A 23,019-nucleotide genomic window follows, 5' to 3' on the forward strand; every position below is an offset into this window, starting at 1 on the left:
AAATGGGGCTAAGAATTCTGTTTTACTTTGCCAACTGCTGTGAGATCTACTGATGAAAAGTGCTATCTAAGAGCTTGGTATTATTTGATGCCTGCTCTGCACAGATGTAAATGAAGGCACAGGCCAACAGTGAGTCAGGCCATCCGTGTTGTCCAAAAAGTCCTACAACTGGATTGAGGTCAAACAACAAGCCGGCACCGGAGCTGGAGACAGAACCCATACCTGCTGCAGCCGGCAGTACGAGGCCACTCGTCCTCTCTCCCTTCAAAGTGTCTTTCTGGAGGTGGGTGACTTATTTGCACAATTTGCTTGTGTTCCCCTGTCACAGGGATGAGTTCTCTTGTCTTCATCATGAAAGACCCTAAGCAGATGGACTTGCTTAGCTTCTTGCCAATTTCTTCCCTGATTTCTGATTCTGTCCTTGCACAAACAAAATTCCCATGGGAGACGAGGGGCTGCAGGATCAAGTTCCTGGATTTTTATACATCCACACTCTTCTCCTCCCCCCCCCCCCCCGTCCTTTCTCCCAGCAGTAAAAGGGCACATGCAGAAGTCCAGACCAGTTACTGTTATACCTCAGGCTGATCTGCCCTTTGTAGAGTACAGGTATTCATCCTGCCCCCCACACTCAAATTACAGCCAATTCCCTCCCCTCTCACAGGCACACACCATGGCATGCATTTCACCTTCCTTCTCCTCCCCCTCCAACCCCATTTCTTGGGAGTGAAGCAATAAGAGGAGAGGAGTTACCAGACAGGCAGCCCTGTTTCAGGAGAGGCTTGGTGGCTCCAACAGCTGTGGGGGGTTTGAGTCTCTTTGGCAGATGTTTGCTTTTCCAGCCACTTCATTAATGTTGGAAACAAAACCCCTGATTATTCCTGACGAAAGCACTCCTTTTATGATTGACAGCCAGCGTGTGTTTCATTCCACATAACCCATCTTATTGCTCTAGCCTTTTTTCTTTTCTTTTTTTAAAAAAATTCTCATTATTAACAAAGTTCGTTTGGACACTTCAGAGAACTGATCCCATCTGCCAATTCAGCTCGCCCTGGGATCTAGCAGGGGAGTTTGCGGCTCCTGGAGTGGCTGATGAGAACCTGCTGAAGACGGAAGTATCCGCGCCAGATCTTCCAGGAACCAGACTTTCAGATGCAGGAGTGAAATAAACCGGACAATAAAGGACCCAAGTCCTTGAATCAGCTGGGTATAAAGAGGGACAGCTCCACTGAAATAGATCTCTGCTTTGCAGCTTGCCAATTTCATGAAAGGCTGTTTCACACCCAGCATCTGTCCTGCACCCTAAAATTAGCAGATGTCATAGATTGCTTTGCTGTCTGTGTCTTGTCAGCTTTAAGGGAAGCTGACATTTCACTCCAGCAATGCACTCTGAAATGCAAGGGGAAATTGCCCGTCTCCAGCCACCAGCAACAAACACAGAACGCACAGCAAACGCAAGGAAGTATCATGACCCCATTTCCTTTCCTATATTGTGGGGTTTTCCCGTTTCAGGAGTCAAACCCGACTTCTTTAGGACTTTATTTATTTACTTATGATCAGCAAACGTTCGCTATTTTATTATGACCCTTTGAGTCATCCTGAGCTATTTTATTTCCATGATTCGTGTTATCTGTTCGGTTTTTTTCGATTTACAAACTGAGTATTGCTATTATTACTATAAATTAATCTAATCTCTCGAGGTTTTGGGGGGTAGTTTAGCAAGTTAAACAGTTCTTCAATTTAAAAATAAAAACAATTTTTTTTGAACTCATCCCTTCCCCTTTTAGTGAAATTCCTGTTGACTGGAATCACCTTTAATTTCCCAGCAGCAGCAAAAACAACAACAACAAAAAAAAACTAAGTATGTTCCAAGCAAAGTAAATAAAATACTATTTATTTTAAACATTGATGCGTTCCTCATCACTTTTAAGGAACAAGAGTAATGGTAGGTTTCAGAGTAGCAGCCGGGTTAGTCTGTATTCGCAAAAAGAAGAGGAGGACTTGTGGCACCTTAGAGACTAACCCATTTATTTGAGCATAAGCTTTCGTGAGCCACAGCTCACTTCATCGGATGCATTCAGTGGAAAATACAGTGAGGAGATTTATATACACACCCATTTTTTCATGTTCTCTGTATATAAATCTCCTCACTGTATTTTCTACTGAATGCATCCGATGAAGTGAGCTGTGGCTCACGAAAGCTTATGCTCAAATAAATGAGTTAGTCTCTCAAGTGCCCCAAGTCCTCCTTTTCTTTAAGATTAAGGGTGTTCTCTCTCTCCCTGATTTATAAAAATTGCTGATTGGGGGTTTTTAAAACAGGCATCCTTCCATACATTTAAAAAATTGCTCTATCTTTGAAGAAAACATCAAAATTAGGTCGCCTGTTTCCCTGAGCTTGCTCTTCCCATTTTTGACCGTGTTTAGAAAGGATATACATGTTATTTTTATGGTTCTCAAAACAGACCGTAAAACCAAACTATTTGCAATGGAAAAAGAAATACTGATCAAACGGAAGACAATCTGAATAGGATTCCCATATATGTTTTTTAACTGGAACCACAGCAGACAAAAAGTTACCAAAACAAACTCCATGCTAAAGACTCTGACCAGATTGTTTTTTTTCTCTTTCAAACACAGTACTTTCCAAACAAACACGAAATCGATAATTTCTCAACTTTCTAAAAATTAAAATATATGGTTTGTTCCCTTAGAGGTCAACGTTACTTTGAAAATAAAAAAGGGAGCAATACGGTTTTGGGGAATATATTAATGTATTTATTACATCTAATAATAAATCTATACTGAGAAAAATTCAGTATATAGCTACTTTCTTAATTAATTTAACAATTGTTTGCATCGTAGAGTCGATTCACGCAATTTAGTTAATGAGGGATAGACCAGAATCAACCAACAATTGATATCAAAAGTAATTCAAACAATTGTGCTGAAAAATTCCTGTTCAAAACGAGGCGTGGGATCATTTCTCAAAGCAATACAAATCCCTGCCTCAAGAATGATTCTCCCTGCACGTCGGGAAGAATTGACACAGTGTGAACATAAACCAGAGAAATGAAAATCAGAGCTAAGTCACCAGGAAAGGTTTGGCTTCTGCAAAGCGCAGGAAAATTGCACGAAAGCCCAGAGGGATTTGAAATTAAACAACAAAGAAAAATTAATAATCTTTAGAATTAAACGAAATTGACACATGATTGCTTAAAAGGAGACGAGAAAATGAGCAGCACTTAAGAAGAACAATTATGGAACATTAAAAAATAATTTCTGCAAAACACTTGCAAGCAATGAAAGTGACGCTATGTGCCAAGACTCTCTTTCCATTTTAATCTGTGTGAGCTTTATACTCCGGAGCGAGGTGTTCAGTAGGGGGGAAACCTGCATTTCCAAAGATCACAAAGCTCTCCAATAAACAGCGGAGAGAAAATGGCCAGGCAGAAACTCATCTGAAAACAACCCAGTAGCGACTAATGCTGCATTGGTGAAGAAAGTGTTTACAATAGGGAACATCTCTAGTTTTCTCTGCGTAATATTCCAAGCCCTTGGCCGCAAAAACAGCAAATTCCTTGATGGTTTAGCCATTTTTAAAGCTCTATTAGCTTCAGACCACTTAACTACTTTCTATTTTTTCTCCCTTTACACGAACTGTCGGTAAAGAAATACTCATCTGTGGGTTGGCGTGTGCACAGATATAAACCCACAAGTACATCTCCCCCCCACAACGAGTATTTCTTAGACAGTTCGTGCAAAGGCAGAGAAGTGGGTAGTTAATTGTTCTGAAGCGAAGGAAGCTTCCCTCTCTCTCTCTCTCTCTGCAACACATTTCAGAGCGCTGGTGTGTATTCGCTCTCGGAATACAATTGTTCCAAAGTGCTTAATAACTTCCTGATGGACCACATTGCTACTTGGATTTTCAAGCCTCAAACTAAGTGGAGGGAGGAGTGGTGCTGGTGCTGGTGCTGGGGGGAAGTCACCCTGGAACCTTTCCAGCATGAGAAGGCAAAGCCGAATTGAAAACACACCCCGGTCGCTTAAAATAGAGCGAGCGCGCCCGTGCGCCCGGGATCCTCCCAGCCGCGAGCTGGGGGCAGCATGGAGCGCAGGGGATGAGCGCAGGAGAAGCCGGAGGCTGCCCTGATTGACAGCTGAAGTGTCCTAAAAAGGGCTCGGCGAGATGCTTACCGGGAGGTTTATATAGCAGCCGAGCGAGCGCACGCTGGAGAGCGCTCCCTCGCCCCTGCAAAGCCAGGCCAGCCGCAGAGACCGCGCCTGGGGTGCGGGCCCCCCTTTGGCAGCCCTGCTCCGCTCCCCGGGACCCTCTCCGCTCCCCGGAGAGAGAGAGGTCCTCCCCCCCCCCGGCGTCCTAAAGCCTGGGCCGCTCTTCGGGGAAGGAGGCTGAACCCGCGGCGGCTTCCACCATGCACTGCCATGGCGAGCTGAGGCTCGCGTCCCCCGGGCAGCTCAAGGCAGCCAGGAGGCGCTACAAGACTTTCATGATCGATGAGATCCTATCCAAGGAGACCTGCGATTACTTTGAGAAACTTTCCCTTTACTCTGTCTGCCCTTCCCTCATCGTCAGACCCAAACCTCTGCACTCCTGTACTGGTAAGAGCTTTAATTTTCTCATCTCTTCCCCGCGCCCTTCCCCTTCTGCATCTACCTCCCAGGAAGGCTGGATCTGGGGGGTGAGTGTGTGTGTCTGACCCTGGCACCAAGCTCCCTGGGATTTTGCAGCACCCAGCCACCACAAGGGAAGGGATTTTTGTCTTTGCAAGAACCCTGGGCACTAGGGTTTAGCCTGGGATTGGCACAAGCCAGTGTGTGGTGGGGAGCTGAGAAGGCACAGAAAAGATTTGCAAGCAAAGCCCTTTTTGTGTGTGTGGTGGTGGGGCAATAAAGTAGCTCTGTTTCCCAGTGTGGACTCTGCGTGCACAATGACATATTTGTAGCGGAGAAGCTAAGGGAAACCCTTTCCCCTAAACTATCTCCTCTCTGGCCAAAACGTTCACAAACTCCTCAGCCAGTCCATGCATCTTTCCTCTACTCTCTGTATTTTTCTGTGGTTTGCTCAATATCCAGTGACACCCTATTTACTTCCCTATTTACAACAGACCCAGCTTCAGCTCTCTCTGGAACATCCACAAATAAATGGAGGGGGGGGGAATCCAGAACATATATACCCCCTAGGAGATGGATTAAAGCCCTGATCAAGACTCATAAAGTCACTTATAAAATTGTCAGTGACATCAGTGGGAACACGAATAAATAATAATTATTAATAATAATAATTAATAGCCCTAGTAATAATAGTTCCACTGTTGTTCAATGGCTTGATCTTGCATTATTTGGATACCCAAATCTCCCATTAGCTTTGGAATAAGTTAGGACGTACCAAATGGGAAAATGGAAAACATTCTGTTCATGTTACAAACACAGGGCTGGATCCTATATACAGATTTGCACTAGTAGACCCCTGAACAGTTGTGGAGCCCACTCACTTCAACTGATGGGTGCCTTCAGTGGAAGTGATTTACAGAATCAGAGCCATATGTGCTTTTGAAAACAAATTAGTCTGATGCAGTTTGTTAAGCGTGCACCCAAAATAAATGCCACTCTTCTGATACATTATAGGCAGAAAAGTTTTCTCCTCGCTAAGACACTGTGAAGTTTGCAAGACCGCTAAGCAGTTAGATGGCTCAGCAGACTTTTATTCTCCCCAAAACTCTGTGTCCTCCCCACACGCTTTTAGTAGAAACATTTATAACTTTGGAGAATCTAATGATAAAAATGATAATTTTTAAAAAAAAATCAAAGTTATTTCAAAAAATGTTTCTAAAGGACCAATTCCTGGTGATGCGGATGTGAAAAATACATGGAATGTTCTGAACCTGAAAATACTAGAAGTTTCTGCTGAAATCAGTGAGGAGTGCTGCTTACAGATTGATGCCCCACAGTTTGGCCCCTGATTCCTCTCTCAATTACCTGGGAGTAAATGAAGAGGAACCTCACTGGTGTGAATGAAATTATACTGGTGTAAAACTTGATTTAAGTGACATCAGTCTGACACACAGATTTTTAATTTTTTTTTAAAATCGGGACTTATTTCGTTCATGCAAGGTCTACAGCTCCCCCTGCCTCGATACCCCAATTTGAAAATATTATTCGTTAAATGTCAGGAAAGGTGCTGGAGACCAATACTGTAGAAAATGCCAATTATACCTGCTTTTGGAGGGAGGGTGATTATAGTGCAGTTCCTATTCATAATAAATTTCCTCATATTGATTCCTGCTTGGTTTTTAACCAACCGATGACATACTTCTGGTGGAAGGGATAGTTATTAATCAAGATCCCACTGGCAAGGGATTTTTTGCAGCTAATCCTCTGCTACAGTTTAGCTAGTGAAACTCCGTCAATAGCAAAAGTGGAATAAAAGTCCCCAATGGCTCCAATGCACAGCAGAGTGCAGGCTGCAAATCCTTACGGAGGGCCAATCCTGCCCATGTTGGAGTCAATGGCAAAACACCCGTTAACTCCAGTCATGCAGGAATTGGACCAGACAAACCTTCCACTCGGAGTAAAGATTTTTCTATTTTCACTGTAGGAAAATTCTATTTTACATAGAGGGGAAGTACCATAAAAGACAGTAGGTTACCAAAAATGCTCCAAGACTTTCAGAGGGGCAAGAACCCAATAATTTACAGGGCTATAAAAATAGCTCAGCATTATAAAACAATTCTTAGCTGCTTATCTGGGGTAAGCGCTTCTGATTTAGTTTTGATGGATGAATAAACGGTCTTTAGCTGTTACGTTATCATCAAGCCCGTGGGAAGGTTGAGTGTATTTTTATGGGTGATTCCATGCCACCTATGGAAAACATTGGTTTTGCAAGGCTGAGATAATAATTCATAGTCAAATGAACTGACTTAGCAGCTGATCATGGATGATGCTATCATGACACACATGTTCTAATTATTTAAACCCTGTTACTTTCTGTGTTTAGTAGTTCATTGAATTTCCACTAGGGATTCTGCTAATAGCCCCAAATCCATCTGATTTATACCATGACTGGGTTGACTGAAGATTCTGGTTTCTACTGGAATATGCTTCATAAAGTTTCATTGGTTGAGAAGCACTGGGAGGGATTTGCTGGTGGGATTAAAACCCTAAGAGAAGAGGCTACAATAGTCTACACTTTCAACCTGTAAGCCACCGGTTGTGTGCGTGTCCTCTCAGGTGTAATTCTTAACAATAGCTACAGTTAAAAATTTAGGTCATGTGAATCCTTTTATTATAACAGAGAGGAAATTCTGTCATTGGCCAAGAAATGGAGTTAAACCCATAAATAAAATAAAGATGAAAGAAAAAAAAAACATAAAGCAAATCAAATAATCACCTACAGTCCACACCAAACATTTCAAAAGAAAAGGTCGCACTGTGGCATTTGCCCTACTGCTTGGCTGTCTTTTTACATTTTGATGCATTTACTCTCCAAGCTGGCTAAGGGAGACAGGCCAAAAAATTTGTTTGAGGTCCCCTCTCGGGTTGATGATATAAAATGTCTTATGTCTAAGCAGCACAGGTATCCAACATTGCCCCTTTCTGATCGGAAGAGAGCTCTTAGAAGCACTGGTTTCAGAGTAACAGCCGTGTTAGTCTGTATTCGCAAAAAGAAAAGGAGTACTTGTGGCAGCTTAGAGACTAACCAATTTATTTGAGCATGAGCTTTCGTGAGCTACAGCTCACTTCATCGCCAAAGGGAAAACATTTTTCTTTTGCCTACGGTCAAGAGTTAAATATTTAACATGTGCAGTAGAGTTAGCACAGAATGAGCTCACCCTGCAGAGTGTGCTAGAGAAGGAGAATGAAAGTTCTGAATCGTTTCAACGTATCCAAAAGGGGCAGACTGAAGTTCTGATTGAGGGGGATGTTCACATCTCTGAACCTAAGCCTGTTGAAGTCAATGGAAAGACTCCTGTTGGGTTTGGATCATGCCCAGCGTAAAATTGGGAGGGGCAGGGGGAATAACCTCACTATAAAAGAGACCCATTATGATGTCCATACATTTTCTGAAGAAATGTAAATGCCTGACATTTGTTGACAAAAAGCAATGAGAAGGCCCTACAAGTATATAACTTAGCACAAAACAGTTAGCCAGGTTCAACTATATGTGATGGTTAAGATCCACTATAATCAGATGCCAAAAATTATATATTCCTAATAAAGAGGAATATTTTTCAGATGGTTGTTAATAGCTCTCTGATGCTAGCTTCTTGGACTCTGATATCTCGGACTGTAAGAATATCCCTGTTCATTCATTTAAATGGTCTTTGCATATTATGTAGCAACTAACTAACTAACCCGACTTATTAATTGCTGTAGTTCTATTGTTTAAAGTTTTCTATTTTGGGGGTTTTGTTATTGTATGATTTGAAGGTCAGAGAAGCCTTCAGACATCACTTCCAACTGAGTAGGAATCCATTATCAAAATGCATAATATTTATCTTAAGTAAACAAAAATATGCTTGAATGAACCTGTATTAATTCTATCCTGTTTATTGGCTTTTTTTTTTTTAATCTTGATTTCACTCATTAAACTTGACACCCGGTTAGCTCTTGGGGTGATGTATACTGTAAGTGTTTGGAAATCAAAGATGTATCAGTTTCTAGGGCCAACCTGTAACTTCATTGTGTTTTCCTGGAATTGGTCCCTTCAAAATAAGTTGGATCCTTTGAAAAATAAAAGCCAGGGCACTGGATACTTAAAAACAAAATGTTATCCCTGGAGTCCCTGATGTTAAATAGTAATAAAAACAAATAGTATTTGCTCTACGCAGCTTCTAAACTATTTACATTCACTGGGTTTGTTGAATATAAAAGAACCCCAAGAGCCTTGTGTCAGGGCTCCATTTCAGTTCATCAAAGCTGACATTGCAGGGCATTCATTGTGTTTGTCTACTCTATGTATTCCATCTCCCACAACATCTGTACTGTTGCTCAGCAGAACTTGAGTAAAATTTTCAAAATGCCCTGATGACTTAGAAGCTTGGTCTACACACAGTTTTTGTATCAGGATAACTATTTCAGTTAGGGGTACGCTTTTATTTTATTTTTTTAATTGAAGTAGTTACACTGATACAACCCCTAGCGTGGATGCAGTTATATTGGTAACAAGGTGCCTTTCGCTGGTATAGTTTATTTGCCTGCCCATATGGGAATGCTATTCTAGTATAAGCACTTCTATAACTGCATCCACATTGATGGGAGTTGTACCATTTTAGCTATATCGGAATAGTAGAAGTGCTACAACTTTTGTGTATAGCCAAGGCCTTAAACTCCTAAATCTCCTTCGGCCCTTTTGAAAATGTTAATCCTCTCCTAGTTATCCTCCTTGATAGATACCAATGGAACAGCATGCTTCCAAAGGTGACTTTCCTAGCTTTATTCTGCTCCCACTGAAATGATACTTTCCGCTGATTTCAGTAGAAACATGACTCAGTTCTATATATATATTTTTTACCTGAGACTTGAGAAATATGACTCTCTAATGTAAAACCTATTGGAAACTTGAATAGTTGTTTGACATCTTTCCCTAAGGGAGATAAGGAGAGGCCCAGGTTAAAACTTTTTGGGCTACTGTTTTCTTTTCTCTCTCTTTTTGGTATGTGGATTAAACTACAGGGCATCTGTAAATGTTGGATCCTATGGGAAGTTGTGGGCTTACGCAGCAAATATTTGATATTCCTGAACTTCTGTCAGGCTTGTCAACTTTTAGGAAATCACACGGTGAACGTAGATTTCTTATGTCTTAACACAGCTCAGTTTTAAGACCAATGACTGCAGAGCAATATGAAATCCCATGTGGTCTGGGTTGAAAAAGCCTAAGAAATGGACAAGCTAACTCCACTTTGAATTTGATCTGGGACACAATTGAAAATCAGGGTGGAAACCAATTGTGTTGGGCTAATGTTTAGCCAGACCTTTTCCTTTTAATTGAAGGGATACTGTTACGGAGTTCCTGGGGGAGAGCAGGGAACTGTGGGAAAGGAAAGGGGAATGGATACAGCATGTGTATCAAAGTGTGGAGAAAAATGAGATCCCCTTCCATCCAAAGCCTATGATCTGAAACATAACAGCTGTATTAATCCAGTTAAATAAAACAAATGTAAAGTTGTGGGTAATACCTTCTACCAGACTAATTTACACCTGAGTACACCAAAGCTCCTGTCAGTCATGCATCTTCAACTGGGATTGAATTGCCATCACAGGAGTATAACACAACTCTATCTGTCCGGAACTAAAAACCAGAGAGAGAGGCCAAAATCATCAATTTTTTTAATATAGCCCCAAAACAGCAGCAGGTGCAGACTTCATCAGATTCTATCGAGTTCAACACCTATAAAAGGTTCTGCGAACAGGAACTGATACTGCTGTCACTTTCTTCTTGTACAGTGATGCAAACAAGAAAACAAGTCTCTCTTTTTAAAAAACATTTTATCTGTCAGTTTCAGTTACAACGGCAAATAAAATCCTATTGATTGAGGTCAAACAGTAAAGACAAAATTCAAAAGAAAACAGTAACCCTAGAAAAAATATGAATAATTATTTCTCAAGTATAAGTCTCCAGATCACTCTGGATCTTTTATTAAGATAATCCTAAAAATAGTTGCTAAATATTCCTAATATTAGTAAGGCACTTGAAGAAATACTTTACAATGTAGGGAGACTGTATCATACATCCATGTTAATATACAGTGAGATATATCAGCATATCCAAACATTGTAATTTTTCTTGAGAAAATCATAAAGGCTAGACTTTGCCATAAGACTCTCCTCCGAACCATCCACGCACACATTGTTCTGCCTTTCAGTCATAACCTAACAAAAACTTGAGCTTTGTCAGAATCTCAAAAGACAAACATCTTCCTGTCTAGCATAAATCAAAGTTTGGCAGGAAAAAGTACTGATGCAATTATTATACCAAAGAAAAGCCAGATCCTCAGCTAGTGTAAATCGGCATAACTCTGTCGACTTCAGTGGAGTTGTGTCAACCTATAATGACTGAGGATCAGTCCCTAACTGATCTAATAATAGGTTTCAGAGTAACAGCCGTGTTAGTCTGTATTCGCAAAAAGAAAAGGAGGACTTGTGGCACCTTAGAGACTAACCAATTTATTAGAGCATGAGCTTTCGTGAGCTACAGCTCACTTCCTCACGATATGCATCTGAGGAAGTGAGCTGTAGCTCACGAAAGCTCATGCTCTAATAAATTGGTTAGTCTCTAAGGTGCCACAAGTCCTCCTTTTCTTTTTGATCTAATAATAATAATTTTAAAGATCTTGGTGTGCTTCAGGGTGCCTAGACTTTGTCCGATGTGTTCTGTATATCTGCAGCAGAAAAAATAATTTATAAAGTGGCAAATGCCAAAATATGACACATGAAAGAAAATAAAGAGTTGGCTAATGATAACAATAATTAAATATTTAGAGAAGGGCCTGAGCCAATGTCTCAGACCTGAATACACTCAGTCTTTGACGGTGTCTGAGATTCAAAGCTGAATCGGGCGTCTGCATATTGCAAATGACCCTTCTCTTTCTACTGAAACCGAACAGAAAATCCCAGATCTGAACAACTCCAAATTTTGGGGTTTCTAAAATTTGAATCCAAACCTGAATTTTGTAGCTTTAGCCCATTGCTAATAATAATGAATAAAGTAACTAACAAAAGGGAAAACTGCCTGGAATAAAACAGTGGCAAACACATCAAGGGAAGAGGAAATAGGACCACAACACGGGAAGCAATCAAAGCTCAGTCCAGTTGTGGTTAAGTATGATTCAGCATTACAAAGGAGCCCTATACTATATCACTTTTGTATCACTGTGTGAAAAATAAGCACAGACATAAATAAGCCAAGATTTTCACTTGGACAACACGTTTGCTTAAAAACTTGACTGAGTACTACCTGAGCCCACCCAAGGGTATTTTCAGTGCATTACCTTAGAATCATGTGCCAGTAGGGTGACCAGATGTCCTGATATTAGGGGCTTTGTCTTATTATGCAACTATAACCCCCTGTCCTCCCGAAAAACTGTCCCTCATTTTTCACATTTGCTATCTGGTCACCCTATGTACCAGGGATTTTTAAATAGAACACCCATTGGAATCAATGGAGCACTCTGTTGGAAAACTGATGGTGTGATACGGCACATAGTATTTTATTAATTATTAGTGGTGGTGTTTTGTGGGCATCCGTAAAATGCAGGCACCACAGAATGAACATCTCAAAAGTTTTGAATTCAGCAAGGACGCAGCCATCGGCCATGGTGGGGGTTAATTTAGGGGGCTTGGATGATAGAGAAGGGTTCCGGAATCTGTGATGACCTTCAGATACCTTTGTGTCTTTTGTCCTCATTGAAAAATGTATAAGTGAGGTATGGTTATATGCTATTGGAGGCAATATACAGTAGAAATATGATGTGTGGAATGGGCCCTTGACAATTAGCAGCTGGACACTGCAAAAAGATTACTAGATGTATTCATTGTACATGTTTATTAACCAGTGCTGATGCGTGTTGAGAGGGGGGCCAAACTCTGCTCATGGTTACTATTGTGCAGCCTCCTTGATTTCTGTACATTTGGATACAAGCATTCGGTTCTACTCAGAGGGGCTGCATGGGTGTAACTGACAGCAGAATCTGGCCCACAAAGGGACTGGACCCTGATTTCCTTGCACAGCCCCAATCGTTCCCTGATTTCCATGAGGGTCTGGGGTGTACTCTGGGTCGGACCATGGGTCTTCAGAGTGTATAAAAACATGAAGAGTCCCATCAAAGTGAAAACATGAAGAGTCCCTCCAGCTGGGTTGTGGAGGCTGGTAGCATATACAAGTGTAGGGAGGTACCGGTTTCACTAAGGGCTGTCGATCCTTACCTGTTTTAACTGAATTAGCTAGAAACAGGACATAGGGCCTGATTCTGCTAACATGTACACCAGAGGAAAGCAGGTCTAAATTGATGGAATACACTACAATACAGTGGTATAAGGGAGAGCAGGAGTAGGTCTCATGGAAATGACCTCAACTGATATCCACCCATACCGTTCAACATAGATACAGATGACTGTCCCTCGTTTGCTTTGCTTTTAGTTTCCAGGCCTGATAGGAATGTTTTCATAGAACCGTGTGCTTCATCGTTCACACATGTTGTCTGAGTGTGAAGAATGTGTTTCAGAGCAGGCTTAAGTATAGCACATTATCCTGAGGTCTTGTAAGTGTTTGCATCCAGGAAAACACCAGAGGTGGATTCCTGTTGTGTATTTCTGCCTCCGGATGGCTTTTATTCTGAGTGTGCTTCAGTTCCTAGCAACTGAGCAGGGTCTTGCTGGGAAGCTTCTTGTGGGTCAATGTGAAATTGATTAAAAAGTTTCATTTTAGTGGCATCTTTGAAAAATTCTAGTATTACGATCTGGGCTCACAAAGTAAATATTTAATATTTTTCTTCTTCCCCTCATTTTACCGTCCATTTTCATTTATTAACTGAATCCTTTCCACTATCCCTAATGGACAGAATGCAGCTCTAAGGAACTCTGGGTAATCAATAACATGCTATGGTGAGGAGGCCATTTAAGTACTTAGGTGGATACTGAGTTTTATATAGACCAGGGGTCACACAAAGGGTTTGATTTTGCTCTCAGCTTCCCTTGTGTAAATCAGGAGCAACTCCAATAAAGTCAGTGAAGTTATACCAGCATAAAGTGTAAGCTGTAGCAGCAGGAGGGCCAAGCTGTTTATTTTTGAAGAAATATACTTGCTTCCTTGTGACGATTCCCCTCTCCCTCGAACATGAGATGACAATTCAGAATCTTGCTAAGTTATCTACCCCAAATTATTTTCTTTTAGACCATAACAACATTTATTCTATATGTACCTCCACATAGCTGTGCGGTGTATGTATATATATTGCAATAAGGGAATTTGCTCTCAGTGAAGTCAATGACTGGTTTTCTGGGATACCAGGATCGTGTCCATTATTAGAGATGGCTGGGAAATGATTTGTTTTTTCTCCTCTGGAAAAATGTTGATTGAAAAAAATATTTCTGTCAGCTTTTCTTTGAAATGTTATGGGTCTAAAAACCACAATCCGCAAACTAACAAAAAGGCTTATTTTCGGGTTTCAAGGTTTTTTTTATGAAAGCCCATTTTGGGGGGACAAAAACGGACATTTTCAGCAAAACTTTTGTTTCATTGAAAAAGAGACATTTTTTTCACGCAAAAAGTTTTGATGGAAAAATTTCAAATGTTTTTGTCTCTGAGGCTTGGAAAACACCCTAACAATAGCTGTGTGTGTGTGTGTATTCTAGATTGCAGAACTTTACCGCATTCGTATTTTTGACTCATGTAATCAGTTGACTGATTTTAATGGGACTGCTCATCCAAGTTAAAACTTGAACTATCAGCTCCTACATTTTCTGGGTATGTCATGTAGTGTTCTTACACTATTTACAGATTTCTTTCAAAATAAGAGAGAGCTTTCAATATAAACCTAGTCCAAGTACAGTACTTCACTCACACTGCTGTTTTGGAGGAGAAGCCCTGCATTTTAGGGATCCATATATTAATAGAACATTTATACTCCAGATTACGCATGGCAAAAACAATATGTTACTCAGGGCCATATCCTCAAATGAGGCAAATCCCTTGATTTCAGTGGATTCATCCAAAAAATCCTGATCAGCTTTACTCCTCATTATTAAAGCAGAAGAGGGAACAGGATTCTATCTTTTTAGGCATACAGGAGCCTATTCCCTGTATACTACACATATATAATAAAACCTCTTTTAAGTAAACACACAAGGATGGGTGGCTTGAGAGAGGTGTTTTGCAAGGCAAAGAAATGTTTGTGGTTACTTAGGAGATCTTTTAAGATTAATAAGGTTAATCCCTGGATATGATTCATTGTACTAATGTACTTATATGGAAGAGCTAAAAATGTAGCCACAAAGCTATATTGAAATATATAAAAGCAAGCAATAAAAGATGTGAAAAATCTCACTGAAACCTAGAATAATAATGAATAATCTCCTGTTTTATTGCCGAGCGTTTCCATGAATATTTTACAAACACACCTGTCTTTATCCTTCCATCTGTTTTTGTTCAAAACTCCCATTAGACCTCAACAGTTGCAATGCTTTTTATTTTCTGAGGGCTGAATGCTGGAATACTTGATATTTGAAATAGTCTATAAAGCAGGAGGGTGATAGAAGGAACTGTAGATAATTGCAGACTGATGTCCTTTTTACCTGCTTTTCACGAGCAGATTTGTTTTAGATCACTTGATAACAGTGAAGCTTGAAGTGTTGGTGTAGCTGTGTTGGTCCCAGGATATTAGAGAGAGAGAAGGTGGGTGAGGTATATCTATTATTGGACCAACTTCTGTTGGTGAGAGACACAAGTTTTGGAGTTTACACGGATCTGAAGAAGAGCTCTGTGCAAGATCTAAAGCTTGCCTGACTCACCAAAATGAAGTAAAAGATATTGTCTCGCCCACCTGCTCTCTCTAATAGCAAATTTGGCCATTGAGTAGTAGGGGACTGTGTCAGAATTGGAATAGTTGGTTTTGCTTCATTGCAATACATTCTAGAACAATAATTAATGATGGAACAGAGTTTGGGATGTGGGTGAAGAACAATTGATGGATTGTTTTATTAAGAATGACTCCATTCCACTCCTACTGAAGTCAATAAAATATGAGTTGGATCAGTGCCTCAATGAGTCAATTTGAATCATGCTTTCATTGTAAAGACTTAAGTCACATTATAAGGTAGTTTAGCACCTATATTTAAGTCATGTTACAACAAAAGTTTTTATGAAGACTCAGACTGATAGATTTATTTTTTTAAATTTTAATGGACCCATTTTGTTGTTTGGATTTAGACGTCTCTCACAGTACTTGGAAGCAAATGTTACAGCACTTGGCTGTTGTTAAACAATGTTATAACAAGTAACATTATAACTATGTTTCTATCTATCAAAGCCTATATTGTTGAAAATCACACCAGAACAAGCAAGTGAAGTTGACTAGAGAATAACTTAGAAAGGGCCCAACCCTGCACACCTACTTGCATGTGACTTTACTCATGTAAGGCCATTGTGTTAAAGGGACTACTCATGTGAGTAAAGTTATGCTTAAGCATTTGCAAATCAGGTTCCAGCATGATAAGGATTATAGTTTGTTTCCGTTGTCTGAGCTGAGTGAAGCACAAAGTACAAAAGGTACACAACATACATGATAAAAAATGAGGTAAGCTTGTAAATTCTTTCAGGTTTAATAATATAGGTTTAATTGGTTCTACCTTGGGATGGGGGAATAGACTAGATGACCTCTCAAGTTGCCTTCAAACCCTACATTTCTAGGATTCTTGTAAGGAGTTATCAGCAACAAAGGTCAGGGTATTTGCTTTGTAAATTATTACTTTTAACCCTGACTTTCTCTATTTCATGTTATGGGCCTTTAAGTAGGAGAGAGAGTTCCTGGTTTTTTTAAAATCCAAAATATTGATCCTTTTTATATTCAGTGCTTCCCAAAATTTCTCCGAATGTAATTATTTTCTGCAGAATTCAAAGGTATGTTCCCAAATGTGTCTATTTATAGCACTTGAATGCTGACAAGTCTAGTGTCCCCATGCTTGTGTTTGTTCTGAGGGACAGGCCGTGCTCATGGGGTTGGGTTCCTAGTGCTGTCTCCGTCGATCAGTCAAAAACTTTGGACATTGTGGATTGTGACTGTATAAGTGGGAATGAGTAGGGCTCATTCTTATCTATCTGAGTGGACTATATTTGTCCTTCCATAGACAGGAGGCCTTTTACTCTATGCCAAACATTGAAAGGAATTCTGCAGGGTTTGGTGTTGGGGCCTGTTTTATTGTCACACTTTGTAAACAGCTGTGTCAAAATGAAAGATGAAGGGCCCGATTCCCATTTTCACTAAGGTCGCTTTACATTGCTCCGGCTGTGTAAAAGGGTCTTAAAGTGGATGGAAATTCCAGAGCAGTGCAAAGGAGCCTTAGTGTAAATGAGACTGTGGTCCAGAATGTTTCTAATGGCTGTAAGAAAAGTACTCCTTTTCTTTTTGCGAATACAGACTAACACGGCTGCTCCTCTGAAACCTGTCTAACGGCTGTGTTCACCTTCTACTACTGCCCCGTAGGAGCAGGTGCAAATGACAAGCAGCAGTTAGATTTTGATTATGTTTTGCAAACATTCCCAGATATTTCCCTTCCCTTTCATAAAAAGGAAAAAGCCCAATGGCTAGCGGGACTAATTACGGCCTGATTTTCAGAAATACTGAGCCACCCACATTCCTAGCAAATCGGGAGCTCAGGACCTCTGAAGATCAGGCTATCTAACTCTGTAGTCATTGTGGCCTTCCGCTCATTTTAAAATACAACTAAGGATGTGAGTGAAAAATACTGACTAAATGGATTGAGGTTCTTTTAGGACCATCTCAGGTCTTTTATTTTCTTTTTAAATGAGACTTTCCACTGAAATAAATGGGAAGCTGCTTAGAAATTGAGAGCCCAGTTGGCACAATAGCCTTTAAGTTCTGCAACATTGTTTAGCCAGGTAAATTGGCTGTATTATGGGTTTGGCGATTTAGGAAACTGCTTCCTATGAGACATCACATATCATCTTCTTTTGCTCTATCAAATAGTTGAATTGTGATTTCATCTTTCCTTTTACATCTGCATTCTGTTTTCAGTGCAGTTCCATAAGGGACAAGCCCACTTAAGTGGTCTCACAAGTGTTTTACAAAACACTCATTGCAATTTTATAAATACACGCGTAACAGTGCAAAAAAGACACACCCCTGTCTCCCTTTGTCAAGAAGAATGGAATTCCACACCACCCAGAGAATTAATGCAGTGATAAGTGCTTTTCATGTTACACATTCCAACTTAAAAATATTTGCATTTTAATTCTCTATATGTACTCTGAGTCACTACACCAAAAGCAGTCCATATTGTATGGCTTTGTACCACATGTAAGAAGACTTGGGTTCTATTCCTGTAATAGATCTCTCTGTGTTCTTTTGCTCTCTGTGTCTCAGTTTCCCCTCTGTAATGTGGACATGATTATACTTATCCTTGGTTTGTAAACTGCTTTGAGATCTGCTGATTAAAAGTAATATATAAAACTGAATGTTATTACGTATTCATACATACTGAACTTGTAGACATGACTGGTGTTAACTCACTGGTGATGTTAACCTTGATGCCAGGTTAAAAAAATAGATAAATATAATGTTTTATCTATTCATTCATATTCTCTCTCTCTCTCTCTCTCACACACACACACATGTAATGGAACCTGCTTATGATGAATTCACATACAGAAAAACTCCATTGACCATGGCGAACAATGACAGCCCCAGAATGTTTCCATGCGTTGCAATGTACCAGTTGTAATTTGAATTACACAAAACCTCTGCTTAGAGGGAAGTTGTTCTATGAAAAAAATGACATTGCTATAAGAGGCTTCACTGGTGTAGTTTTTATAGATGAAAAAAGCTGCAGTTGAATAGCTTCTCTTGGCACTGAATTATTCTCTTTATTTTATTACTTAGTTAAAAAAACAAAAACAAAAACAGAAGAAGCCTAGAGTTAATTTTTGGCTTCTGGTGTGTAGGACAGTTTAAGGTGCAATGTGTTGTTAAATATATTTTTCTCAAAATGTTGGCTTTTTCACCTGTGCTCAGGGAAGGATAGTCCAGAGCTTAGGGTATTTGCTTAGGATATGAGCAATCCAGGTTCAATTCTCTGCTCTGCCATGGTCTTCCTATGTGACCTGGGGCATGTCACTCAGCCTCTGGGTCTCAGTTCCTTATCTGTGGATGCTTCCCTACCTCAGGGGGTGTTGTCAGGATAAATACGTTAAAAAATGTGAAGTGCTTTGAGATCTACTGATGAAAAGTGCTATAGAAATAGGCATTATTATTTAGCTATTCTTAACCCATCACAGATCATTCACCTCCAACAACTGGTTCTAAAACTGGAAACACTTGTCAATCTTATGATCAACTGAGGCCATGTCTACATTAGGGGACTATACTAGCATAGCTACAGTACCTACATGGAGGGAAGGTTTTTTCCCCCCATCAGTGTAGTAACACCATCTTCCCGTGTGATGGTAGGTAGGTCGAAGGAAGCCTTCTTCCATTGACCTAGCTGCATCTACACTGGGGGCCAGGCCAGCATAGCTACATTGCTCAGGGTGCCCTGAGTGAGGCAGCTATATAGATGTAAATCTTAAGTGTAGACCAGGCCTTAATATATGTGTCTGGAGAGCTACTACTCCAGTTAGAGCTCGAGCATTTTGTGCTTTGAGATTTGATTCAAAAGTGCACAGTGATCGCTCTGTCTCCTCATTCATTTACTTAATCTATTTTTGCTCTACCCAAGCATTCTCCATCCAAGCTTCTGGCATCTTACAACAAGAAGTCAATCAAAATAAAGACTTAGTTAGCACAGATGTTTGAAGGGTCAATTCAACTCATTGGATGCTGTAGACTGTGCACCCAAATTCTTCTTGACTCAACTCTCCCCCCCATTACTCACTGAAGTCAATGGGAGTTTTGGGGGGGTAAGGAGAGAAGGAATTGTGTCAGTATAGGTATACAGAAAGAGCCTGCTAAGCTGGCAGCTTGGAACATGCCACTCTTGTGAATGGAGATCAGTGAACTTCACAGAGTTTTGAGAACTATATAAGAGAGGGCTGAAGGTTTGGAGCTCTGAACTCTTTCCTCAATTCTGCCACTGACTCACTGTGTAATCTTCAGCAAATTACTTCCTTCACCATGCCTCAGTTTCCCCATCAGTAAAATGAGACCAGCACTTACCCACCTTTATAAAGGATTTTGAAGTGAAGTGTCAGAGCAGTGGTTCCCAAACTTGTTCCGCTGCTCGTGCAGGGAAAGCTCCTGGCAGGCTGGGCCGGTTTGTTTACCTGCCGCGTCCGCAGGTTCGGCCGATCGCGGCACCCAGTGCCCGCGGTTCGCTGCTCCAGGCCAATGGGAGCTGCGGGAAGTGGCGGCCAGTACGTCCCTAGGCCCGCGCTGCTTCCCGCAGCCCCCATTGGCCTGGAGCTGCGAACCGCAGCCACTGGGAGCCGCGATCAGCCGAACCTGCAGACCCAGCTGGTAAACAAACTGGCCTGGCCCGCCAGGGGCTTTCCCTGCATGAGCAGTGGAAGAAGTCTGGGAAACACTGTGCTAGAGAAATACAAAGTATTATTACTATCTGGGTTTGCAACATTAGTTCAAGTTAATGTCACCATTTTCTTCAGAAAGGTGATTCAACTAAACTAACTAATTTAATAGCCAGAGAGGCACCTGTGCCATGTAGAAAGGATAGACCAGCCCTCTCCGAAAGTTATGTGATACATGCAGGAGCGCACAGACAGTATGTACACTGTATTTATTCTTTCACTGAGTTTCTCATTCCTCTCCTCTGGTCCTTTTATCCTGTTAACTTTTCATTTGCTTTTCACTCTGTCCACTCTCTGCTACGTATTACAAGATATCTTTTTGCTGCATTCTCTCTCTCTCTCTCTGATCCTTTTTTTTCAGTCTCCTAAGTGGAACGTTAACCCGATGACATTCGAGTTCAAGTCAAACTTTTGAACCTGTGATGTAGAGTGGATTTGGAATTAGGAAAAACCAGTGGGCCCATCCCTCATTGTAAAAGGGTTAATCCTCTTAAACTATTGAGAGAGAAGGGCAGGGAATTATGAAAGGCGCCCCTGTTTTATAAGTGTTTATATTACCAGTGGTTGGATACCAGTAATAAGTAGGTTGCTCCTGTGATTAATGACTGCTTTGCAACATGTTGATGATGGGTGATATGGTTTATTGTTGTAGAAGCCATTTAAGGGTGCAGGCTTCTTATCATGGCAGTGCTGGAAATTAGATGTTAATATCACACAGAGTTATTTGTTTCCTGTGTAAATAATTTAATTAAAGATAATCTTCTAAAGAGGAGGACTTAATTGATCATGTGCACTGTTTTCCTTCCTTACATTGTCTAAGACCTCCAAAAATTTATTTTTTAACGTAGGCTTGTTTTTACATTAGAAATTCACCTTGTGTTCACCCCAGAAATCTATATGGACCACTGGAGAACTAGTAAGATTATGACATCATGAATGAATTTGATTTAGAAGAGAAATCATTCGTGGTCAGGCTCTTTAAAGCTTTTTGCTTGTTTTATTTTTTTGCTAAGACCATGTTAGGGAAGAGCTGGAACCAAAATCACTAATATATGATTTGTAACATTAGTAATTTCAGGGCAAGACTCTTATTTTGGATTAGGAGTGTTTTATTTTGATTTATTTTAAATTGATCTTTTGTTGACTTGAGTTAAATTGAAATAGGACACTCTTAATCTGAAATAAGTGTATTCCCACATACATTTGCACCGAAATAACTGAGAGGGTGAATCATAACTGATTTACTTAGTTCAGTTCCGACTTGGGTGTAGACAAGCTCTGGGAGGAAAGACTGCTTTTTAAGAGTTTTACATCCTCATCCCTTCAATGAATGACTGTGAGAGTCCCCAGAACACGTTTGAACCTTTGGGTAAAATCCTGACCTCATTGCAATCAATGGCAAACCTCCCAGGATTTCACCCTATCTATATTCAATGTTGCACAAACTTAACGAAAGATATATTTTTAAATTAGGGCTGTCAATTAATTGCAGTTAACTCACGCGATTAACTAAAAAAATTAATTGCGATTAAAAAAATCATGATTAATCGTAGTTTTAATTGCACTGTTAAGCATTAGAATACCAACTGAAATTTATTAAATAATTTTGGATTGTTTCTACATTTTCAAATATATTGAATTCAATTACAACACAGAATATGTGTACAGTGCTCAGTTTATATTATTATTTTTGATTACAAATATTTGCACTCTAAAAATTATAAACAAACAATAGTATTTTTTCGATTCACTTCATACAGGTAATGTAGTGCAATCTCTTTATCGTGAAAGTGCAACTTACAAATGTAGATTTTTGTTGTTGTTACATAACTGCACTCAAAAACAAAACAATGTAAAAATTTAGAGCCTACAAGTCAACACAGTCTTGTTCAGCCAATCATGAAGATAAACAAGTTTGATTACATTTACGGGATATAATGCTGCCCACTTCTTATTTACAATGTCACCTGGAAGTGAGAACCGGTATTCGCATGGCACTGTTGTAGCTGGCATTGCAAGGTATTTAAGTGCCAGATTTGCTAAACATTCGTATGCCCCTTCATGCTTCAGCCACCATTCCAAAGGACATGCTTCCATGCTGATGACGCTCGTTAAAAAAATCATGTGTTAATTAAATTTGTGATTGAACTCCTTGGGTGAGAATTGTATGTCCCCTGCTCTGTTTTACCCGCATTCTGTCATATATTTCGTGTTATAGAAGTCTCGGATGATGAACCCGTACATGTTGTTTGTTTTAAGAACACTTTTACTGCAGCTTTGACAAAATGCAAGGAACCAATGTGAAATTTCTAAAGATAGCTACAGCACTCGACCCAAGGTTAAGTATCTGAAGTGCCTTCCAAAATCTGAGAGGGACGAGGTGTGGAGCATGCTTTCAGAAGTCTTAAAAGAGCAACACTCTGATGTGGAAACTACAGAACCCAAATCACCAAAAAAGAAAACCAATCTTCTGCTGGTGGCATCTGACTCAGATAATGAAAACGAACATGTGTCGGTCTGCACTGCTTTGGATCGTTATCGAGCAGAACCTGTCATCAGCATGGATGCATGTCCTCTGGAATGATGGTTGAAGCATAAAGGAACATATGAATCTATAGCACATCTGGCACGTAAATATCTTGCGACGCGGGCTACAACAGTGCCATGTGAACATCTGTTCTCACTTTCAGGTGACATTGTGAACAAGAATTGGGCAGCATTATCTCCAGCAAATGTAAACAAACTTATTT

At 40.2% G+C, this 23,019-nt stretch overlaps 1 protein-coding gene across 2 annotated transcripts in view; it reads left to right on the plus strand.

The window, feature by feature from the left end:
- The first annotated feature begins 4,121 nt into the window (after positions 1-4,121).
- BARX2 (BARX homeobox 2) overlaps positions 4,122-23,019 on the plus strand; it is a 53,547-nt gene continuing 34,649 nt past the window's right edge. For both annotated transcript variants that reach the window (XM_073321083.1, XM_073321082.1), the window contains exon 1: positions 4,122-4,617. In XM_073321083.1, coding sequence (XP_073177184.1) covers positions 4,513-4,617 — 105 coding nt within the window. In that variant the 5' untranslated portion in view covers positions 4,122-4,512. The remainder of the gene's footprint in view (positions 4,618-23,019) is intronic.

Source organism: Lepidochelys kempii, chromosome 22, assembly GCF_965140265.1.
Source record: "Lepidochelys kempii isolate rLepKem1 chromosome 22, rLepKem1.hap2, whole genome shotgun sequence".
Classification (NCBI taxonomy): Eukaryota; Metazoa; Chordata; order Testudines; family Cheloniidae; genus Lepidochelys; species Lepidochelys kempii.